Source organism: Rhinatrema bivittatum, chromosome 1 (assembly GCF_901001135.1).
Source record: "Rhinatrema bivittatum chromosome 1, aRhiBiv1.1, whole genome shotgun sequence".
Taxonomy (NCBI): domain Eukaryota; kingdom Metazoa; phylum Chordata; class Amphibia; order Gymnophiona; family Rhinatrematidae; genus Rhinatrema; species Rhinatrema bivittatum.
In genome coordinates, this window is record NC_042615.1 from 814,506,887 (window position 1) to 814,529,005 (window position 22,119).

General features: G+C 47.0%; 1 protein-coding gene across 2 annotated transcripts in view; it reads left to right on the forward strand.

Annotated features, from left to right (window-relative positions):
- The window catches only part of CNTFR (ciliary neurotrophic factor receptor), an 841,002-nt gene that overhangs the window by 564,525 nt on the left and 254,358 nt on the right, over positions 1 to 22,119 (forward strand). For both annotated transcript variants that reach the window (XM_029581466.1, XM_029581475.1), the window contains one exon: positions 4,539 to 4,769. In XM_029581466.1, the coding sequence (XP_029437326.1) occupies positions 4,539 to 4,769 (231 nt within the window). The remainder of the gene's footprint in view (positions 1 to 4,538; positions 4,770 to 22,119) is intronic.

Genomic DNA, 22,119 nt, shown 5'->3' on the forward strand with positions numbered 1-22,119 from the left:
CTTCTTGTCTGCTTTGGCAGGTCTAAGTGCTTTGCTCTGATGCTGTACCACGTTACACGTTCCAGGGGCAGCAGCCTCATCCCAGCCGGTAGCATGCATGCATATCAATGAGCCGGCGCGGTCCACCGTATAACATCCCGTGCTACCTTTATAAAAAGACTTTTAAGCAAGCGATGGGTGCATTGTATCCCAGCCGACAAAGAATCCCGCTGAATAAGACAAGCACTTTTTAAGATATTCAGCCACTGTCAGGCTGAGAATGTTACTTAGCTGGGATATTCAGTGGCACAGCTGGGCCTCTGAATGTAGTCAGCTATCTAAAAATTAGTCAGATAAGTTTATCCAGCTAACTTTAAACCTCACTAGTAGGTCTAACTTACCAGCTAACTTAACCGGATAAGTCAGCCAAGTAAGCAGCTGTATCCCCAGAATGCCTCATCCCACCCACCACAGAGCCGAATAACTAGATGGATAAATAGTTATCTGGCTAAGTGGTGACTGCTTAATGCGGCTGAATATCGACCTCTCAGCTTCCAGGAAGAACTCCCATGCCTTTCACTCTTTGCTTATTTCAATTGCTCCTCCTTTGCAAAAATAGTAACTGCACCGAAACCCAGAATTGTAGACGGGCCTTGTTAAGGACTTGGCAAAAGCAGATCGTTATTTTATTTTGTATTCTCAGAGCCCTAGAACGAATTACAAACTCAAACCAATACAAGATTGGAACAAAAAAAAAATGAATAGCAATATAGTAAGTAATAAGCTTCCCGTAAGAATCACCCAAGACTCGAATGAGTTTCTAACGTGCAGTGGTTGAGTGTGGATAAGAAAGGCAGAGCCAAAGAATACGACAGCAGACAAGGACAGTAAAGGCCCAATGCGATCTCTTGTGTAATGCCATAGACCAGAGGTGCTCGGACTGATCCTTGGGACCTTTCTCCAGCTTGTCAGGCTGTCAGCGTATCGCTAATGAATATGCATGACATATTATTTGCATGCACTGCCTCAAAAAATATGCAAATATTTCTCATTTTTATTCGTGAGAGATATCCTGAAAACCTGATTGGCCGGGGAGGGGAATGGGCGAGGACCGGTTTGAACACTCCTGCCATAAACCCTGGTATTAAGCTTGTAAATGGAGCAGCTCTGAGCTCTATTTTTGTTAGGTGTTTTGGGGTTGGTTTTTTTTACCTTTAGAAGTACATATTTTCTTTTATTTCCCACTCTCCTTACTCCGCACCCACCCACCCCGTTTCCTGCCTTGCTTAAGGTCGATTTCAGAGGGATGGAGTTCTGATTTCTTGAAACTTCACTGGATTAGATAAAATGTAGATTATATGCTACCTTTGGACCTTCTTTCAGGAAGGGCTTTTTTTTGGGGTCTTAAACTCCGTTCTCTTCATGGCCTCATTGATTTTAACCCAAAGGCGCCTCTTCTTATCTCTTTCTGTCTTGACCGGACCTGTGCGCCATACAGAGCAGGACCGTCTCTTATATGTGTCTGTACAGCGCTTGCACCTTGTAGCACTATATAAATGTTTGATAATATTAAAGGTAACCTCCTAGGCAGCAGGACTGGCTCACTGTGTACATCACAGGCCGGCGTCGAGCCCTGCCCCGCAATGAGAATGCAATCATGTGATACCAAAGCTTCTGGCTGGTCACAGGGTCATGGCCAGCAACCTCGCAAAGGCAGTATTACTGTCCAGTCAAAACAGTGGGCAAGAAATCGTAACCTGTCATCTGTTTATGCCAAATCCCAGAGCTGTCCCCGCCCCATCCTGCGAAATAAGCCATTCCAGCCAAACAGAATATGCAGGGCTGGCCCATCAGGTTTGCCTTCACTGCTTCCTAGGGTGGACCAGGAAGGGCTTTCACTACTAACCTATGGGCTCTGCTGAGTTTTCTCTTTCCAGGCATTGCCAGATGAGTTAAGAACAAATCATTCTTTTTTTTTTTTTTTTTTTTATTAATTTTTCAAAACTATTACAAAGTAATAATCAACTTTGCAAAATGAAATACAAATCATTCTTAAAGAGGGTAGCCAGTCGCTAACTCATTGGCTGAGTTCTGTGCCATCTTTATAAGCAGGAGCGGGCAAACTGGTTTGAGTTGAAATCAAACTGGGCAGATTTCTTCTTCAATTCCATACAAATAAAAAAACAAACAAACCCCAAACCCCCAAAGAATTTGCTAGCTAAGAAAGAGCATGCATGTTTTTTCTTCAATGCAGATTTTGCTGAGGATCATGGCTATGGGATTAATGGCAATGGATGGGTTTCAGCATATTTTATTTATTTATTTATTTATTTATTTATTTGAGGGGTTTTTTTCTTGACCGACCATCATCATTTATTTATTTAATAGCTTTTCTATACCGTCGCTAAGTAAGAAACCATCGCGCCGGTTTACATGTAGGCACGTAAATTAATGTAGGTGAATGCGTACTGTAGTACATTCTAACAGGTGCCACTAAAGGTTCAGTTACAATAAATCGTTAAAGACCATCACTTGTTTAGTGAAGTAGGTCATGACCAGGTGTACCTGTAAGGTACTGTTCACGGGTAAAAATCATATTCATAGTGTTTACAATTACGTTTATTGTGATGTAGAGTTCATAGACTATTCTAATGCACATTCTTAGAATAGTGCTGTGTGCTGGTGCTCTTCTGCCTATTCCTGTATATTTTCATTCTCATTCTCCAGTCTCTTTATAAAATGCTTGCTTAAAAAGCCATGTCTTTAAACTTTTCTTAAAGGTTTTGAGATCTCTTTGTAATCTGATTTCTAGCAGCATTGTGTTCCAAAGTGTGGGGTCCTGCTAAAGATAAGGCCCTTTCTCTCACTTGGGTCAGTCTCGCTGTCTTTACTGAAGGAATGGTTAAGAGTGCTTGATTTGCTGATTGAAGGTTTCTGCGTGGGACGTGTACTCGTAGTGCTATGTTTAGCCAGTCCGATTTTTCATCATGTATTAGTCTATGTATGGTACATAGGGCTTTGTATTTAATTCTGTGTTCAATAGGAGATCAGAGATATCATGCCGATTTACATATAACAGGGGTAAAAACCAAAAGCAGGAAGAGAGCAGTTACAAAGAACAGGAGATGCCGAGTTAGATGCACGAGGGAGCGAAAGCTAAAGGCATGAAAACTAAGCAGCTAACTTAAGTACATAATCTGAGTAGAAAACTTATATATAAGATCTGCGTCTTCAATGTTATTAAGTTGTACAGGAGAGTAAATATTCAGTTATACAGGAGAGTAAATATCTGCCATGGCACTGACCTGTGTCATTTAAACACAACATAGGTGTGGGTAGTTTGCTCATTTGCCAAATTAGTTATCGAGCCATCTTTTTCACATCTGTAGTTATGGATGTGCCAACGAGTTGGCAATGCCTTCATAACAGTGATAGACCACCTCTGTGGCAGCCCCTTTCACACAACCCTATCCCATAGCCTTGAGGTGTAAACTTTGTCTCCAGACTGTAACACAGGACTTCTTGCAGTTCCTGTTTGTATGGAAGAATCAGCGCCGAGGGCCTGCTAGAGTCACGTGTGGCTCCCGAGGCACAGATTCAGGGCTAGAGAGGGGTCAAGTCAGGCTTTATGGCTTGCTCATGAATCATCACAAACCTTACAAAGAGGGATCATGGGTTTTATTTGCGATCCCATCCTGCGATTTGTTGCTGATAGGCCATAGATGTTCTGAACAACAATGGAATGGGTTTGTCTCCTGCGCTGCAGGTAATGAAACACAAGTGTTAATAGTACCAGCAAAAGCCACAGTACTGGAGAGCGAGCCCCATCGTATTAACACATTTGATGCATTGGGGGTAACCTGCGCCAAGCAGCCGGTACTCGCTGGGCCATTTGGGCCCTTTATCTGCCGTCATTTACTATATTACTGTGTAGTGCATCTTCTCTACGGGCATCCCATTACCAAGTCACTGTCACAGAGCTTAATACTGGGGTCTGCTGCACTGCATTGCTTGTAAATCTCAGCCAAAGTCCCTATTCCTCAGAATCGCCTACTCTCGCTCATGATCCGTGAGCGTGAAGCCTTTTATCTGGTAGCCTTTGCATTATTTTTTTCCTCTTTCTCTGGCGATGCTGTCCTTGACTCATGCTTCATTGCAAACTCAACAACTAAGAAATAAAATTCCTGTTACACTGAATAACTCCCTTTATCTTGAATCCTCACTTCAATGACTGCACATCTATATATCTCTTTTTTTTTTTTTACATGGCGTTGTCGCTCTGGTGATAAAAGTCACTTTGTCAAAATTAAATTCTCTTTCCCGGTCCATCAGAAAGGAGAGGAAGAGCAGGCCAGGTAAGTTCCCTATCCCAGCAGGAGAAAAGCCGACGCCGGGAAAAGGTTCAGTGCACCTTTTAGTTCTGAAAAGCGATGTTTTAGAAAACCGTTCGCAGGTCCCCTCTTGTCTCACAACTGCCCTGTTCCTTTGGGTTCTGCTGTGGCCCAAAATGAAACCTGCTGGGCAACTTAACGGTTATGGTTGTGTTTCCTTTGCATTAGAAACCCGCATCCAGTACGAAAGGATGAGCACAGACGTCGTCATGAAGTGCGGGGCGATGGACTGGGACGCCGCGGTGACCTGGACGGCAAATGGGACCGACATCGAGAAGTCTCAGCTGAACGGGTCGCACCTGATCCTGCGGAACGTGAACCTCTCCCACAACGCGCTCTACTCCTGCTTCGAAGGCTCCTCCTGGCAGCTGAAGTATCAGACCTCCCTCAAAGTGGGAAGTGAGTAAGAAGGCCGCCTTCCTCCGTTCCTCGCCGCCTCGCGGGGGGGGAGGGGGGGGGATGGGACGCCTCGCGCGCCTAAATTCTCGCGACCGCTGCCCCCCAGACCGCGGTGCTGCTTCTGCACGGGCTCTCGGCAGGCTCCCCGGACGTCATCATTTTGCTTCAGCAGTGAGCCTGTCGCGGAGCGATGGTCCCTCGAGGCCCGGCACCCTGTCTCCGAGGCGCGGGAAAAAACACCCGGCGGATCATCCCGAGACGAACGTCTGCGCACGATCATTTGCTTCAGCGGCGAGGCTCACCGTTGATTTCCCTGCACACAGTCCTGAGACCCCAGTTGTGAGGTGGCGGGGCGAGGATGAGGGGGCAGGGCGGGATAAGGTGAGCCGATTCCTCGGTATTTGAAAGGACTTAATGCATGCAGTCCTGAACTTCGGTTGATGGGTGAGATGCTCACCCCCCCCCCCCCATCAAAGGCTGATCCCCCTGCATCTCGAGGGGGCAAGAAGGGTGACGTCTTCTGCTTGCGGCCCTGTGTCTTCATAGAAAGATTACGCTGCTGATTTCTTATACCGGATTCTGGTGGCTTCCTCGATAAGGAGACCTGAAATGTAGACGTTCTTACCAACTCTGAATCTCTGCCGGAGGCTCGTGCCTCTTCGTCCTCCCTTGAGCCTGATACTTTATGTGGAGGGAACCCATAGGACCATGTAAGACGTTTTTACCCCCCCCCCCCCGGAGGAGGATGTTGCAAGATGGGGGGGATAATTTTCTGTCTTATTGTCCAAGTTTGAGAAGCTGACACAGTCCCCCCCCCCCCCGGGAAAGCAGCTCTTTGCTATTCAGCTTTGCATCTTGCAGGTGCCTCGCATGTGCCAGGAGGTACCTGAGCCGGGTCTTAAAAGGCAGCTGCTGAAGGGTCGCCATTTTGGAAATAGCGGGGAATACAGAAAAAAAAACGGGCAGGTCCGGGCAGGTCTCGGGTAAAGAAGCTTTTGTTTCATGGAGGGAGGGAGTAATTTGCAGAAATTTCCACAGCAGCTCTGAGGAAGCTGAGCGTTTCTCAGCGGCTCGCGATTGTGCTTTTCCCCCATGCTGCTTCCCCGAGCGCTCCGGGCAAGGACCGGGAGTCCTGAATCCAGCAGGTCCGGGAATCGAGTTAGTCCGTGAGTTGTGCTGGACCTTGGGACAACCTGCAGAGTGCCCCCATCTGCCTGGCCTGCATTAATTGGTGGTGGGGCAGGGGTCGTAGGTTAATCGGGCAGAGTTCCTTGTTTTCTTTAGCTGCTGGGTTCAGCTGCGTAGCCTGCAGGAGTTTACAATTGATCTGAGAGACACTGACCCCTGGGGAGAAAAGTGAAAGCAAGGGTTAACCGGGCTTCTGTTCCAGCCCACGTGTATCATGATATGCGCTATTAAATAAATGATAGCTGATGAAGCAGGCCTCAAGGAGAGATCCTTTCCCTTCCCCGCATTTCAGACTGCAAACGCTGAAGACGTTTGAGCCAAGTCTGTCTGTCCATACCTTGACAGAATCCGATCAGGTTCGCAGTGAACTGGAGCTTTATCCAACGCCCAGAGCTTTCAGAGTATGGCAGGGACGTCCCCAAGGATTTCTCTTGATATCTGCTGGGGATTCAGACGCGTGGAGCGTGCCAGAGGCTGTAGCAAAAAAAAAATGCAGAATGCACTTCCTTCAAGAAGGGAGAATGCAAGTGCTGAAAATACCACAGAATTGAGAAAATTGCAGGAGACTGAGAGGACTGGGGCGAATTTGTGTTAGACTGTCAAATCCATCACGCACCGGCTCAGCCAGCAGCATGAGAAATGTCAGTTTACTGCTTCCACTTTGACCCCATTTTCATCTTTGGCCTCGAACAATAGCGACTCTTACTCATTTGACCTCTGACTGCTATAACATTGCTCTCAGGAGCTGAAGGTGAGCTAGGAGAGATGCAAAGTCGCAGAAATTCACTTGAGCCCTCCTAAGCAATCTTGGCTGCCTTCTGAAATCCAAGCAGCTTTTGATGAACTCTGAAGTCTTTGGCTTCAGAAGCCCTGGTTGGTGCTTCAGACTCTGGCAGGCCGGGATCTGGGTCACGTAACTGAACAGAACTTTGCAGTGGGACAGCCTAACCCAAAACCAGTCTGTGAGCGCGGTGGTGGCCCATTCACCGATTCCCGAGTTCAGGGCATACCCCAGAGGGGGGGTGGGGAGCCTTTGAGATCCGTTCAGTAAAGTCTGAGATGGATGCAGAGCACGACATCCTGGCTTCTCTGTGTACTCTGCCTTTGGTTGAGGATTTCAGGACAGAATATCAAATCCTATAAGTGGTAACAAATCTGGATAACGTTGTGCTAACATTTCTGGGCAGGGCCTACCCCGGGTTGCTGTCACCGTTTACAACATTTCTTGGCACACGAAATGTTTGACAGATGGGGAAACAGCTACATGGTGTGGAGAAACGCGTTAAGTGGGAATGATGGCAAATACGTACCCAAAATGCAGATCTGGTTGCTAATTTCTAATCTACTTCTACTTGTTTGGAATGAAAAATTAAGACAAAAGGGGGCATTTTATTTTATTTAAAAAAAACCAAAACCCATTCAGAGAGAGGATGAAAATTCCAGCCTTCACATTTTTGCTTTGTGCTTATAACGTGTGTATGTGTATTTTATTTTATTTTATTTTACTTTTATTAGATTGCAACAACAGAGGACCAGACTTAAGTATTAATTTATCTTATAGCTGATATCGTTAAAAGTAGACATGACTTATCACAACCACTAAGTAATATTTAATATGAAACTATGTTACAGTATTTGATGGCACCTGTTTAGTTAATATAATTTAACACATTTAAGTTTGAAATTATGTGCCTTATTGTGAACCGTTGTGACGGCAACTAGCTTAACGACGGTATAGAAAAGATTTTAAATAAATAAATGTTTCACTGACACACACACGTGTTTGTGTGCATGTGTGTGTATAGATATAAAAGTATCCGACCCCTTAAAAAGCAGATTTGAGTGGATTACAGATGACACTTACACAGATTGCTCCAGACAATGTTTATTGCAAACCAGCACGCTCTTAAAGTACATTTTCAAACTCACAATTCATTTTTTCTCTGCATTTATTTCTAAATAAAATTAAATTCTGAAGCCCAGTTCCCTTATTAATATTGATCTTAAGTTACTGCCTAGGGCATTGGCAGAGCCACTGAATGGGGTGATTGCCTCACTGGTCCGTACAGACCAGGCAGGCTTTATACCTAATCGGACGGCTGTGGATAGTGTCCATAAAATTGCAGACATTATAGAGTGGGTGAAAAAGAAAGAATCCGGGCACTCCTCTTTTACCGTCGACGCAGAGAAAGCGTTTGACAAGGTTCACTGGCCCTGCCTGTTTAGGATTGTCCCAGGGCTTGCGTGAAGGTGAATGGCGGCCTCTCCAATAACGTTTCTGGAGGCTGAGGCGCTCAGCATGGCTGCCCCCTTTTACCACGTCTTTTGCTCTCTTTCTGAAGCCATTTGCAATTCAGATCGGGGGGGGGGGGGGGGATATTAATATTCATGGAGCTGGGATTGGCGTGGGCCAATATAAACTGTATCTTTTTGCGGTCAATGTCATGTTCACTCTGGTTGAGCCAGATTGATCCCTTGAGAGGGTAGCGACAGAGATGGGGAAAGTTTAGAGGAGTGTCTGGATTTTAAGATTAATTTTGAGAAATTGGAGATGCTAGACCTAGCTGTTCCCACAAACCAAGTGGAGGCCCTATGACAGAGATTCCCCTTTAAATGGGCTAGACATAAGATCCAAGTATTTGGGAGTGTATTCGAATGACCGGGTGGAGGAATTATTTAATTTGAACTACCCTCTATTGTTAAACAGCGTTTTCAAAGGTCTTGAGAGATGGGAAGGTCTTGAGCTGTCCTGGTTGGGGAAAATAGCTATGTTGAACATGAATGTCCTCCCACGATTGTGCTCCCTTTTCATACCTTGCCAGTCCAGGTACCAGATGTGTTGCCGAAGCTTTGACTTGTTCAATTTCAAATGGCGATGCAGGCCACCTAAAGTATCCCACAACATAACGTACCAGCCAAAACCTGGGGGTGTACCTGTGTGCCAAATTTAAAGTGGCTCTCGGTTGCATGCAGTGGTGGACTGGAGCAGAAAGGGGGAACTGAAGCAATGGGTGACTCTAGAGCCATCATCGTTGGGCCTTATGTCCCCACCTGCACTAGTATGGCAGCCCAAGAAAACATGGAGACCATTACACTCGATCCCTCCCACAGTGGCCAATACTCGGAGAGTCTGTTCTCAGCAATGCCTAAGGTTAGTCGGACAGAGAGATTATTTCCATAGCTCCTGCCCTTTTCATAATTCTGCTTTCCCATCGGGCTCCTCCGAAAGTGGAGTGACTGTGGGGTGGAGGAGGAGCTCCTGAGCTTTGATGCCGTGGTCAACAAGTACGACCCGTATCCCCCAGATTTCTATTCTTTTGGGCAAATCGGTCAATCTACGGTCTCTTTCTCGCGGTAAGATCCAACCTGAGAACATAGGTGACAATGCTGATAACGCTGACATTATAGGCTGCGTTAAACGTGGAGCTACAGAATCCCCCCACATCATGTCACAGCTCGGGAGAAGACTCTAGGGGCACCCCTCTCTGAATCAGAGTGGGACCTCTCTTTTTTTTTTTGCATACTGGGGGAAAGCCCTCTCTCCGCTGCTCTGGTAAAAACGGCTACAAAGTTTATTGAGCTGGCTTCTAACCCCCGAACGACTCCATAAATCAATGCTGCAGGAGATGGCGGGAAGTTAGGCTCCTTCTTCCATATCTGGTGGGAATGTGGTATTATAATTAACTCCTGGAAGGGGGTCTTTTCACTGATAACAACTGGCACAGGCCTTGGTAACGTCAACTCCCCTGAAGATGCTTTCCAAGGCATTCCAGTTCCTCAAGCGGATGGACCCTTCTCAACAGCTTGCGTTGTGTGGGCGCGAAGGGAGTCACCCCAAGCGCCTTCATCGGGTTTAGAGGCTGAATACAATTACAGCTTTACAGAAGAAGACTTTGTCTAAATTTGCAGAAATACGGTCTCCCTATGTTGCATGGAAGGAGCAATAAACTATTGATAAGGAGGAGAAAGGCAGGACAGGGCTACTCTTCCCCTTCCTTCTTGCATGGCATGGCGCTCCTTCGAAGATGCTTATGCATATCTTGTATTTTGTATTTTGCATGTAGATCATGGGATTGTACTTATTTGCTATACTCCGGTGATGGGGGAGGGAGGACGGGACAGGGGGATGGGAGGGTTTAAATTATATGTATGTAAAGTCCTTAAGTGGTATATTATGCACAAAAAAGCCCGCAGTATCGTACACCATGCAATGATAAGGAGGAAGGGACCTCAGTGCAGATATTTAAACTCATTTGGTAATTGCATCCTAACGAGTTTTGTGATTTCAATCATGGGTCCAGAAAAGCCTTCACCCTCACTATTTTTATTTTCAATTTGATATTAATGTTTTTGATTTTTTGCATATCAAAACTTAATGTCTGTTCCAGATTATGAATGTATTGAAAAACCTACTTTTGATCTACTTGACTTCTCTTCATGGCTTCGATTTTCATAAATGACAATTTTGAAAAATTCCATCTGTTGCACCACTTCACCACTTAACCAGTGATTCACTGCACCCTTCAGGGTTTTCTCTGAAAACATGAAAGCAGAATGGATCAGTGTAATATACTGAACTCCACACTGACAGAGCATGGCATTATACACTTACTTTATCATGAACCCGTCTGTGTTTAATTGGCGGGTTTGTGATGAAGTGTATATCACTATGCTGTGTCCGTGCAGAATGGACATTAAGTTTTGATATACCATGGGTCAGACTGTTTATCTGAAGGAGAGCTGTGAAAATGAACACCAAAGAGCATTCCGAGGAAATTAAAGATAAAGTTATAGACATGCACAAGATAGGAAAAGGCTACAAAATAATATCCAAGTGAGAGCACCGTTGGATCAATGTGAGGAAGTGGAAGCTGCATCATTCCACCCAGACGCTGCCTAGACAAGGCCGTCCCTCAAAACTCAGCGTCAGAGCAAGGAGACTTGTGAGGGAAGCCAGAGAGACCAACAATCACTTTGAAGGAGCTTCAGAGCTCAGTGGCTGCGACTGGAGCGGAGGTGCACCAGTCAACCATATCAAGAGCTCTGCATACAACTGGCCTGCATGGGAGGGTGGCCATTACAGAAGAAAAGCCACATCAAAGCACGTCTGGAGTTTGCCAGAAAGCATCAGAGTGACCCAGCTAAAATACAGAATAAGGTTTTATGGTCAGCTGAGACAAAAATGGAGCTTTTTGCCACAATCTAAAACGCTATGTGTGGCGCAAACCTAACACTGCCCGTTCCTCAGCAAACACCATCCCAACAGTAAAGTATGGGGGTGGCAGCAACATGCTGCGAGGATGCTTTTCCTCAACAGGGACTGGGCATTTTGTTAAAACTGAAGGACGGATGGATGGTGCAACATACAGGGAGATACTGCAAGACAATCTGCTTCGTTCTGCTAAACCTTGGGAGAAAGTTCACCTTTCAGCAGGACAATGACCCCAAGCTCAAGGCCAAAGCAACACAGGAGTGGCAGAACCACAAAAAGGCGAATGTTCTACAATGGCCAAGTCAACGTCCAAATCTCAATCCAATTGAGAATCTGTGGCAGTATTTGAAAGTTGCAGTCCATAAGCGTCATCCAACCATCCTGAACAACCTGGGGGTAAATCTGCCAGGAAGAATGGGGGAAAACAAATCACTCCCAAACAGTGCGCAAAGCTGGTAGAAACCTACCCCAGCAGATTCAAAGCTGTTATTGCAGCAAAAGGTGGTTCTACTGAGTACGTAAGCAAGCATGTTTCAGTTTTTAATTGCACTTTTTAAAAAGTGCAGAGAAATAATGGATTGTGACTTTGAAGATGTACTTTAAGAGCAATACTGGTTTGCACTAAACATACACCAGTCTGTGTAAGTGTGATTTGTAATCCACACCAATCTGCTGACTTTTTAGGGGGTTGAGTAGAAAGCTGGGCTCATATTTTCTCTGATTACATGCCTCTCCATCTCATAAGCACCTTGCTGATATGATAGGAAGCTTTGTCTCGCCAGCCAGGAACACAGTGGGACTGGCAGAGCATTGCAGCTGAAATCCCGCTGTTTTGTCTCACTGCGGGCGGCGGGGGATAGGAGAGGGATGTGGTGGCGGGAGGCACTCTCTCTCTGAGATCCCCCTCCCTTCCCTCAGTCAGTCCATGATTGAAACTGGAACATCCCGTGCAGACCGGGACGGGGGGGCGGACTCTGCGGGGCCGGGGGAGGGCCGAGACTGGCGAAACAAGCAAAATACGTCCTTATTCCCCTCCACGCAATTAAGTATTCAAGGAACTCATCAGTTCTAGGCAATTTTATTGATAATTAATTTAACACTTTCATTTTATAATTTAATACTAATTTGTTTTTTTGGTTCCTACCCCCCTGCTCACATTGGTGCTTGGTTGAGAACTCCTAGCATCCATCATGGGAATATGGTTATCCACTGACCCCAGGTCGGCCGAGCAGGCTGATCCAGTCTCGGCTTTCTCCCATTGCATGCATGGACTTGTGGTTCTGATTGCCCCGTGAGCTCCCTAAGGAAATCAGAACTACAAGTCCATGCATGCAATGGGACAAAAGCAGGACTGGAACAGCCCGATCGGTCAGCCCGGGGTCAGTTGGCATCCCTACGTGAGAATCAGAGACATTTTTGAACGCACAGGCGTTGGAACAGTGGGGTGGGGAGACGCAGGGGCGGTGGCTCCACTGCAGGCCTCTGGGGTGGCAGGCGGGATGGCACATTATTGTACTTTCCACCACCGCAATCCCCTCACTTACCTTCCCTGCTTCTGGAGTTTCGTGGTCTTGCAGTGCCTCAGGCCACTTCCTCCTCCTCGGCTGCCGGTGCCTGAATGATGTCATCAGGCACCGACAGCCAAGGAGAAGGAAGTGGCCCACGTGGCAAGGCCATGATCCTCCCGATACAGGGCTGGCTGGGCCCCCGCAAAGCCTGTCCCGCGACGGCTGAAGAAAAAGCCCAGGCCGCCACGAAACCCAGCCTGCAGTGTCCAAAGAAGAAGTCCAGGCAGCCACCCGCAGCTGAAAATGAGGCCCTTAGAGTGCCTTCCTGCCTGTGTGCATGTCTGTGTGAGACAGTGTTTGCATATGTGTGTGTGTGAGACAGTGCTTGCATATGTGTGTGTGTGTGTGTGTGTATGTGAGATAGTGCTTGCATGTGTGTGAGAGAGAGTGTCTTCCTTCCTGTGTGTGTGTCTGTGTGAGACAGTGTTTGCATATGTGTGTGTGTGTGTGTGTGTGTGTGTGTGAGACAGTGCCTGCCTGTGTGTATGTGAGATAGGGCCTGCATGTGTGTGAGAGAGAGTGTCTTCCTGCCTGTGTGCATATCTGTGTGAGACAGTGCTTGCATGTGTGTGTCTGTGTGAGACAGTGCCTGCCTGTGTGTGAGAGAGAGTGTCTTCCTGCCTGTGTGCATGTCTGTGTGAGACAGTAGTTGCATGTGTGTGTGTGTGTGTGTGTGTGAGACAGTGCTTGCATGAGTGTGTCTGTGTAAGACAGTGCCTGCATGTGTGTGTGTATGTGAGATAGTGCCTGCCTGTGTGTGAGTGAGAGAGAGTGTCTTCCTGCCTGTGTGCATGTCTGTGTGAGACAATGCTTGCATGTGTGTGTGTGACAGTGCCTGCCTATGTGTGAGAGAGAGTGCCTTCCTACCTGTGTGCATGTCTGTGTGAGACAGTGCTTGCATGTGTGTGTGTGTGTGTGTGTGTGTGAGACAGTGCTTGCATGAGTGTGTCTGTGAGAGACAGTGCCTGCCTGTGTGTGTGTATGTGAGATAGTGCCTGCCTGTGTGTGTGTGTGTGAGTGAGAGAGAGTGTCTTCCTGCCTGTGTGCATGTCTGTGTGAGACAATGCTTGCATGTGTGTGTGTGACAGTGCCTGCCTGTGTGTGTGTGTGTGTGTGTGTATGTGAGTTAGTGCCTGCCTGTGTGTGTGAGAGTGCCTTCCTTCCTGTGTGCATGTCTGTGTGAGATAGTGCTTGCGTGTGTGTGTGTGAGACAGTGCCTGCCTGTGTGTGTGTGTGTGTGTGTGTGTGTGTGTGAGATAGTGCCTGCCTGTATGTGTGAGAGTGCCTTCCTGCCTGTGTGCATGTCTGTGTGAGACAGTACTTGCATGTGTGTGTGTATGTGAGACACTGCCTGCATGTGTGTGTGTGTGTGATAGTGCCTGCCTGTGTGTGTGTGTGAGAGAGTGTCTTCCTGCCTGTGTGCATGTCTGTGTGAGACAATGCTTGCATGTGTGTGTATATGAGACAGTGCCTGTATGTGTGTGAAATAGTGCCTGCCTGCATGTGTGTGAGAGAGAGTGTCTTCCTGCCTGTGTGCATGTCTGTATGAGACATTGCTTGCATGTGTGTGTATATGAGACAGTGCCTGCATGTGTGTGTGTGAGAGAGTGACTTCCTGCCTGCCTGTGTGTATGTGTGTGAGAGTGCCAACCTATGTGGGTTTTTGTATGAAGAGACAGTGACTGCCTGTGCATGTTTGTGTATGTGAAACAGTGACTGTACATATTTCTGTGTGTGTGACAGTGCCTGCCTGTGTGTGTGAAAGAGAGTGCCTGCCTGCCAGTGTGCGTGAGAGAGTACCTTCCTACCTGCCTGCATGTGTGTGAAAAAGTGCCTTCTTGCCTGCGTCTGTGTTTGTGTGTGTGTGTGAGTACCTGCCTGCCTACCTCTGTTTGAGTTGGTGAGTGCCTTCCTGCCTGCATACATGTGAGTGTGAGACAATGCCTGCATGTGTGTGTATGTGAGACAGTGCCTGTATGTGTGTGTGTGTGTGTGTGTGTGAGAGAGACACAATGCCTGCCTACCTGAATGTGTGTGAGAGTGCCTGCCTATGTGTGAGTGTAAGACAGTGCCTGTCTGCCTGTATGAGTGTGTGTGCCTGCATGTGTGTGTTTGTGTGCGAGAGTGCCTGCCTGCTTGCCTGCATGTGTGTTAGAGAGTGCCTTCTTGCCTGCCTGTGTGTGTGTGAATGCCTGTCTGAGTGTATATGTGTGTGTGTGTGAGAGAGAGAGAGAGAGTAACTTCATGCCTACTTGTGTGTGCGTATGGGGGGTGGGGGGGTGGTGAATGCCTGCCTGCTTGAGTGCATGAGTGCCTGCCTGTGTGTGAGTGACATCAAGCGGAGAATGTTTGAGAGAATGAACATATGTAAGTGTGCGAGTGTGAGAGAGAGAGAAAGGATAATGTTATGTGGCCACTCTCCCGCCATTCCACAACATTCTCAGGGTGACTGGCCATCAAAAGATCCCAGGTATGGAGAGCGGGAGATTTTAACATTTTTACTAGTTTTAATTTTTGGATGTAATTTCATGTGTCTGCTGTTTTGAAATATATTATTGGTTCTTGGGGAAATATTAAAAGTTAGGTGAGATTTTAATTATTGGATATTCTATTTGTTGGCTGTTCTGAAATATATATTCCTTTTATTAATATGGGTTTGCTATTATGAATGGGTGGAGCTTGGAGTAGAGTTGGGACAGAGCTGGGGTGAAGTTTGGTTGCCCCCCCAAATCAAAAAGGCGTTCCACTGCCCATGTTTGAGCAAATAGGAAATCTGCCCAGGTTCCTTACAGGAGCTAGAATTCCAGAATGTTCTTTACAGCCGTGCAGCACTCACAGCAGCAAGGATTCCAGAATGTTCTTTACAGCCCTGCAGCACTCACAGGACTTAGGATTCCAGAATGTTCTTTACAGTTCTGCAGCACTCACAGCAGCTAGGATTCCAGATTGTTCTTTACAGCCCTGCAGCTCTCACAGGACTTAGGATTCCAGAATGTTCTTTACTGCCCTGCAGCACTCACAGGAGCTAGGATTCCAGAATGTTCTTTACAGCCCTAAAGAATCTTGGTGCTGCTGGAAGATGCTTCATGGCCTTAAGCTTGTCTGGGGTCTGTATCTATCTATCTAGAACTAAGGCTCAGACTGTCTAAATTTTATAGATCACTGTATCTCCACCTTTTTTATTTCAGGGCATTTTCAAATTTGCTTAATCTTCATGGCACACCTTCTCAAGTGTTGCCTGATTCTTGCCCCTTACTCTCTCTCTCCCTGGCAGGAGGACCGCAGCACTTTTTACGTGTGTGCAAGCTCAGTCTGATATCTGAACACCTGCAGGGCCGGTGCTAGCTTTTTTGCTGCCCTGTGCAAACAATTATTGTGCTGTCCCCTCCCCCAATCCCATTCATTCAGTCTCTGTCCTGGGCCCAGCTCCCTCCAGTGATCTAAACTTTAAAAACTGACACCCCTCCACCCCCCCCCCCCCCCCCCCCAAAATCTTCATTCCCTCCCCCGGAACCTATGGCTAGTGCCCCGGGTGAACCTTATAGCCTTGCCCCGGCCCTCTCCACACACACAGTTAAGAACGATGCATTTATAAAAACAGATTTAACAAGAAAACCAACATTGAAAGTACAGTCTTCTGAAGTAAAAAAAATATCAAGGCACACCTACACGAACCAAAATATTGTGTCACGCTAGCCTCCATGGGGCAGGCAGTGCAGACACAGAAACAGCTCATATGGCCGAAAGAAGAGCCAGGGAAGTACTGAAAGCACCCCCAGCGACTCTTCCAAACTTTAAAACGAAGGAAGACACACACGAATCCGTCATGATGCACCTGCTTCCCCTTGAAGGGAGAACCTGGTTTGGTGGGGGCTGCGGGCTCAGTTTGTTACCTGGGCAGCCACATGTGGCTGCCAGAGCTCTTTTGACTGCCTCAGCCGCCTACTACACTCAGTGAGTCAAATCCAGTGCTCGGTGCATGTTCTCCCTGTGTCACTCGTACAAAGCAGGCCTCAACTATCTCTGCTTTGCATGCTGCTCATTAATTGCCACACTCCGGGGGGGTCATGCTGCAGCTAGGAAGAGGAGGCACTGCATGATTACACAGGTTCTCACAAAGGAGTTCCTGCAAGTTTAAAAGCCACAGCTGGTGTCTCTCGCTGCTGCGAGGTGCTGAGATCAGAGCCCAGGTGCTGGCCTGGATTTGAGCATCTGGCAGCGGTGGCTTTTCCATGGCACAACCTGATCAGGTCTCAAAGCACACCGGAGTGCCGTGGCATACTGGTTGGGAAGCACTGAAGTATATTATATTTACATGCGCTGCTGTGGTGCCAACCAGAAAACTCTGCAAAAAGACACTTGGAACCCATATACTATTAGGCCTATTGTAATGCATGTTGGGTGTGAGCTTGACCCTTAGAAAGCCATGAGTATACTAAATTGCAATTACAGTTTAGTAAATTTCCTACACCAAAACAGTACTAAATGCCAGCACTGTAATAGCTGGCAGTATTAACTCTACCTATAAAAGGGCAACACTGCAAATATTACTTCAGTCCTTAAAACACCAATACATCCTCTGTTAGGAAAATGGAAGATACCAGCCTGCTATACATCCCAGAATAGAAGCTATACACAAACAGAATACCTCACTTCGGTCATCCATGCAGAACACACACAGACCCTCACCAAATTCAGAATAAATTAACCATAAAGTATAAACAGAAACATGCAGACAAACTGAACTGAAACTGCAACAAGCCAGACTCTGTATGCAGTGCAACAATGGAAAAAAAGAAATATCGCCATTCCTCATAAAACATCAAATAATAAAATCAAGAAATATAAAATGTCAATTATAATAGCAAAACCATACTCATAAAAGAATAAATATTTCAAAACAACAGATGAACAGACTAGCCAAAAATTCCCAAACATCAATAAGATATTTAAAAGCAGCAGACACATCAAACACCATGCAATAATTACAACAAATAAGCATTAAAAAGCTCCTTTCTTCATACCTGGGAACCTTTGATTTCCAGGTGGCCTGAGATTGTCATGGATTAGTGGTGGGGGGACATAGGAAGCAAGGAGCGGAGACAAACTTTCTCCTCTCTCATACACCTTCATCTTTCCACACATACATCCCTGCACTCCCACACATATCCACCCACACAAACCACCCACCTACCGTCTCCCGCTCACCTCCATCCACCCATCCCCACCCTCTCTCTCTTCCACTCCCTCTCCCACACACATCCACCCTCTCTCTCTCTCTCCAAAAGAACTCGAGACATATCCTCTTTCTGTTTTCACACAAGCTCTCTCACGTAGCTCCTTTCTCTTACTCACTCACTCTCAGCCTTCTCCCATTTCAGGGCCTCATTTTCGGCTGCCAGCAGGCCTCTTTTCTTCAGCCATCAGTGGGATGGCCTCCACTGGTAGCCTGCCAGGCCTTTTCCTTTTCTTTGGCCGCCAGTGGGATGGGCTCCACCTGTGGCCACCGGAGCCTATTTGTTTTCTTCAGCCGCCAGCAGGGTGAGCTTTGCTGGATGACCAGTGGTCCTCTTCCTTTACTTCGGTCACCAGCAGGATGGGCTCCACCAGCGGCCTGCCAGGTCCTTTTGTTTGGAGGGGCAATGCACACTACCCCCCCAGATTCTGCCCATGGTCATGGCATAGATGGGTGGTAGCAGGAGTCACGTTTAAGTGGTATCATCTTGTACTGCCGGGGAGCTTTTCTCGCAGTAAGAGCTGCGAGATTGGCCCTGCGGCAGTAGGCGGTGACGTTCGCTTAAACACGATTCCTGCTGCTGGAGAAGAGAGGGAAGTGGATTATTTTGAAGACTGCACGGCTGATGGCACTCGCTCTCTGGCGCCGCCCCCACAGGTCTGCTGCCCCAGGCAACTGCACGGAATGCACACCCACTAGCACCAGGCCTGAACATGCAGGTCCAGTGGGTCCTGCGAGATTACAGGGTCCCTTTCACTCCGATGTCAGATTGAAGCTGGCAGAGGAGGTCCCCACAGGTTAGAAATGGGAAGGAGAATAAGATCACCTATTTTCTGGGACCCTTGTTCCCTGTAGTGCTAGTAGTGAGTGAGCAGTCTGTTTTGGTGGGGAGGGGAAGTCTGGTGGACTGTCCCCATGGAAACCTGTAGTAATCTGCTCTCAAAATGTACCTAAAAGCACGCTTGTTGTTACCTTAAAATATTTTTGGCCCAATACAAAAGCCTCAGTGCAGGCAGGTATGCAAGAGAAGTAGTTATACAGGAGAAAACGTCAGACTAGGCAAAATCCAAATGTGGGAGACATGTCCAGGTCAGAGACTTTGAAATGCGTCCCCAGATATTTTATAGGCAATAAAAAGTTTCTAACTTTGGTGTCTCTGGTTGCTTTACTGCCTCAGTGTGTCACTGAGGTTTTCTTTCTCTGGTTTTGTCTGTTTCTTTTTTGTTTTCCCTGTCTTGCTCTGGTATTTTTCTTCTTTGTCTCTTTCCTTCAGAGTGGATATTTTAATACCGTTTCTTCCTTCGGTTTTTCTGCTTTCTTCCCTTAATTCTCTCCACAGTGGATCTGTTTGCATTCCCTCAGAACAGGAAGGTCCCATTCTTCTGTTCCAGACAGAGGGGGCAGAGTAAACTAGCCTAGGACATCTTTGGGTAGGGGTCTGCTGTATGCATATCCTCTGATTACGCTAGGTGTGAAGACTCTGCAGAAGCTCAAAGAGGATGGGAGAACTATGATACTCATAGCTCCTTTTTAGCTAAGACAGATCTAGTTCTCACTCTTCAGGGAGATGTCCTCGGGGAACCAGTCAGACAGGAGACGTCCCCAGATCTCATCACTCAGGATTGGGACAGGTCCCTTGTACTCACTGCCTGGATATTGAGAGACTGACCCGTTATTTCGCTGAGGATATGTCTCAAGTTCTTTTGGCTCCAAGAAAGGATTCCACTAGATAGTCCTATGGATTTAAGTGAAGGAGATTTGCTTTGTGGTGTGAGCATAAGACCCTAGATCCTTTCTCCTGCTCTACACAAAAACTGCTTGATTGCCTTCTACATCTCTCCGAGTCTGTCCTTAAGACTTACTCAGTAAGAGTTCACCTTAGTGCAACTGGCGCTTACCATCACCATGCTGAAGATAAACCCATCTGTGTTCAAACTTTAGTTGTCCAACTTCATTCTGAAGCCTCCCTCTGTGTCTTGGGACCTCAGTGTGGTTCTCTCCCAGCTGATGAAAGCTTCCTTTGAGCCATTGCACTCCTGTGACCTGGAAGGTCATATTTTTTGGTGGCGGTCACTTCGGCATGCAGAGTAAGTGAGTTCCAGACTCTAAAATCTTATCCACCTTATACCAAGTTTGATCATGGTAGGGTTGTCTTACACACCCATCCAAGCTCTTGCCTAAGGTGGTATCAGAATTCCATCTTAATCAGTCAGTCACCCTTCCAACACTCTTTCCCAGGCCACATGTCCACCACAGCGAACAAGCACGGCATGGTTTGAACTGCAAGAGATCCTTGGCCCTCTACCTGGAGCAGACTGAAGCTCGTAGCAAGTTCACCCAGCGTTTTGTTTCTTTAGAAACCACCAAACTGGAGATAGCCATTGCCAAACAGACTTTATCTGGTTGGCTAGCAAATCCTGTTACATCCAGATGGGCTTGAATCTGGTGGGCCTTGATAAGACTCACTCTGACCAAGCCATGGCAGCAACGGTGGCTGACTTGCAATCATTCTTCATGGAGGAGATACGCAAGGCTGCCACATGGAGTTTCCTCCACACATTCACATATCACTACTGTTTGGACAGGGGTGGCCAACAGGACAGTAGGTTTGGCCAGTCTGTCCTGTGTTTGTTTGAGGCCTAGACTCCAACTCCATTCCCTCTTAGGGGCTGCTGTTTTTGTTCCAGTCTGCCCCTTATAGGTAAAGTATAAAAAGGAAAAAAGGCTTGTTGCCAACAAAAAAAACAAATATTGTTGTCCCCTTTGGCATTTGATATTGTAGTTTCACCTTTTCTGGTTGGGGGACAGGCTGTAAGTAGGGATTCCCCAAGCATGAGGACTGCCATCCTGCTTGTCCTCAGAGAAAGCAAACTTGCTTACCTCTAACTGTGGTTCTCCAAGGATAGAAGGACGTCCGTCCTCACAAAACCCATCCACCTTCCCTTGGAGTTAGTTTCCTTGTCTTCCTGCTAAAATACAAGACTAAGGGCCACAGTGGGGGACACGTGATGTAATGGCATGCGTGGGCATGCTCAGTGAGGCACAGTCAAAGCTCTAGAAACTTTACATACGTTTTCCAGGCCAGGTTCCATCAGATGATGTCACTCAAGTATGAGGACTGACATCCTGCTGTACTCGGAGAACACCTGTTACAGGTAAGCAACTCTGCTTTACTCCTTGCCTGTGTAGCTCTCTTCTCATCATCCCGGGGAGGGGGGGGGGGGGTCATGAGCCACCTCTCCTTTTTTTCTTCTTCATGGCTTGGCAGGAGTTACTAATGCATAGGAAGGCTCCTGCCTCTGACTCTTAGGTTGGGGGGGGGGGGGGGGAAGAGGGGAAGAGACAGATCGAACTTCTGCTTATTAGAGAAGATGATTGCAGAACGGCACATGATATTGTTTCCACCCAGGAGGGCTGTGTGCACAGAGGAAGGTGCACTAGTATATCCCCCTAGGAATAATTAAAATGCAGCACTGGGCAGAAAAGCTACAAGCAGGAAACAAGCTTGATTGCTTAATAAAGATAAAAGGAGAATACACAGAGGATAAAACCATCCCAGCTGCAGATCTGAAGCTTTCAACCAATCCACCCTCCCTTCCCCCGCAGTGTTACCTATATTAGTACTTAGCCCTTAATAGCTTCCCAGGGTGACCATTAACAACCGGCTGTCTTGTGTAGGATACTATTTTCTTCCTGTCTATGAGGCAGCACACAGAAAAAAAAATAACAGTAATATATAGAGAGAGATGTACCCTTTCTGGACTGCACGTCTGCACGGTCTCCCTGCCACCAGCTGAGGGGTCTCGATAGCTGGCATTCATCCTGCCGCCTCACCATCCTGCTGGGCGGGTGGCGACAGCCAGCGGTGCTCACCCTTGCCAACGCTCACAGTCCTCCTCCAGCTGCAACTTCTCCTGTTGCCACTGCAGCCCCCGGCCTTCATTTCAAGTGCATGTAAGTCGCCTTCCCACTACTGCCGCTGGGAAGTGGTGCCCAAAAAAGAATTATTTCCCATGCAGCTCCCTGACAAGGCACTGCCGAAAATAAACAAGATACCACTTACAAATGTATAAAAGCATCAAGATACCACTTACAAATGTATAAAAGCATCATCCTGTATACGTTTTAGGGAGGATAGAACTGTTC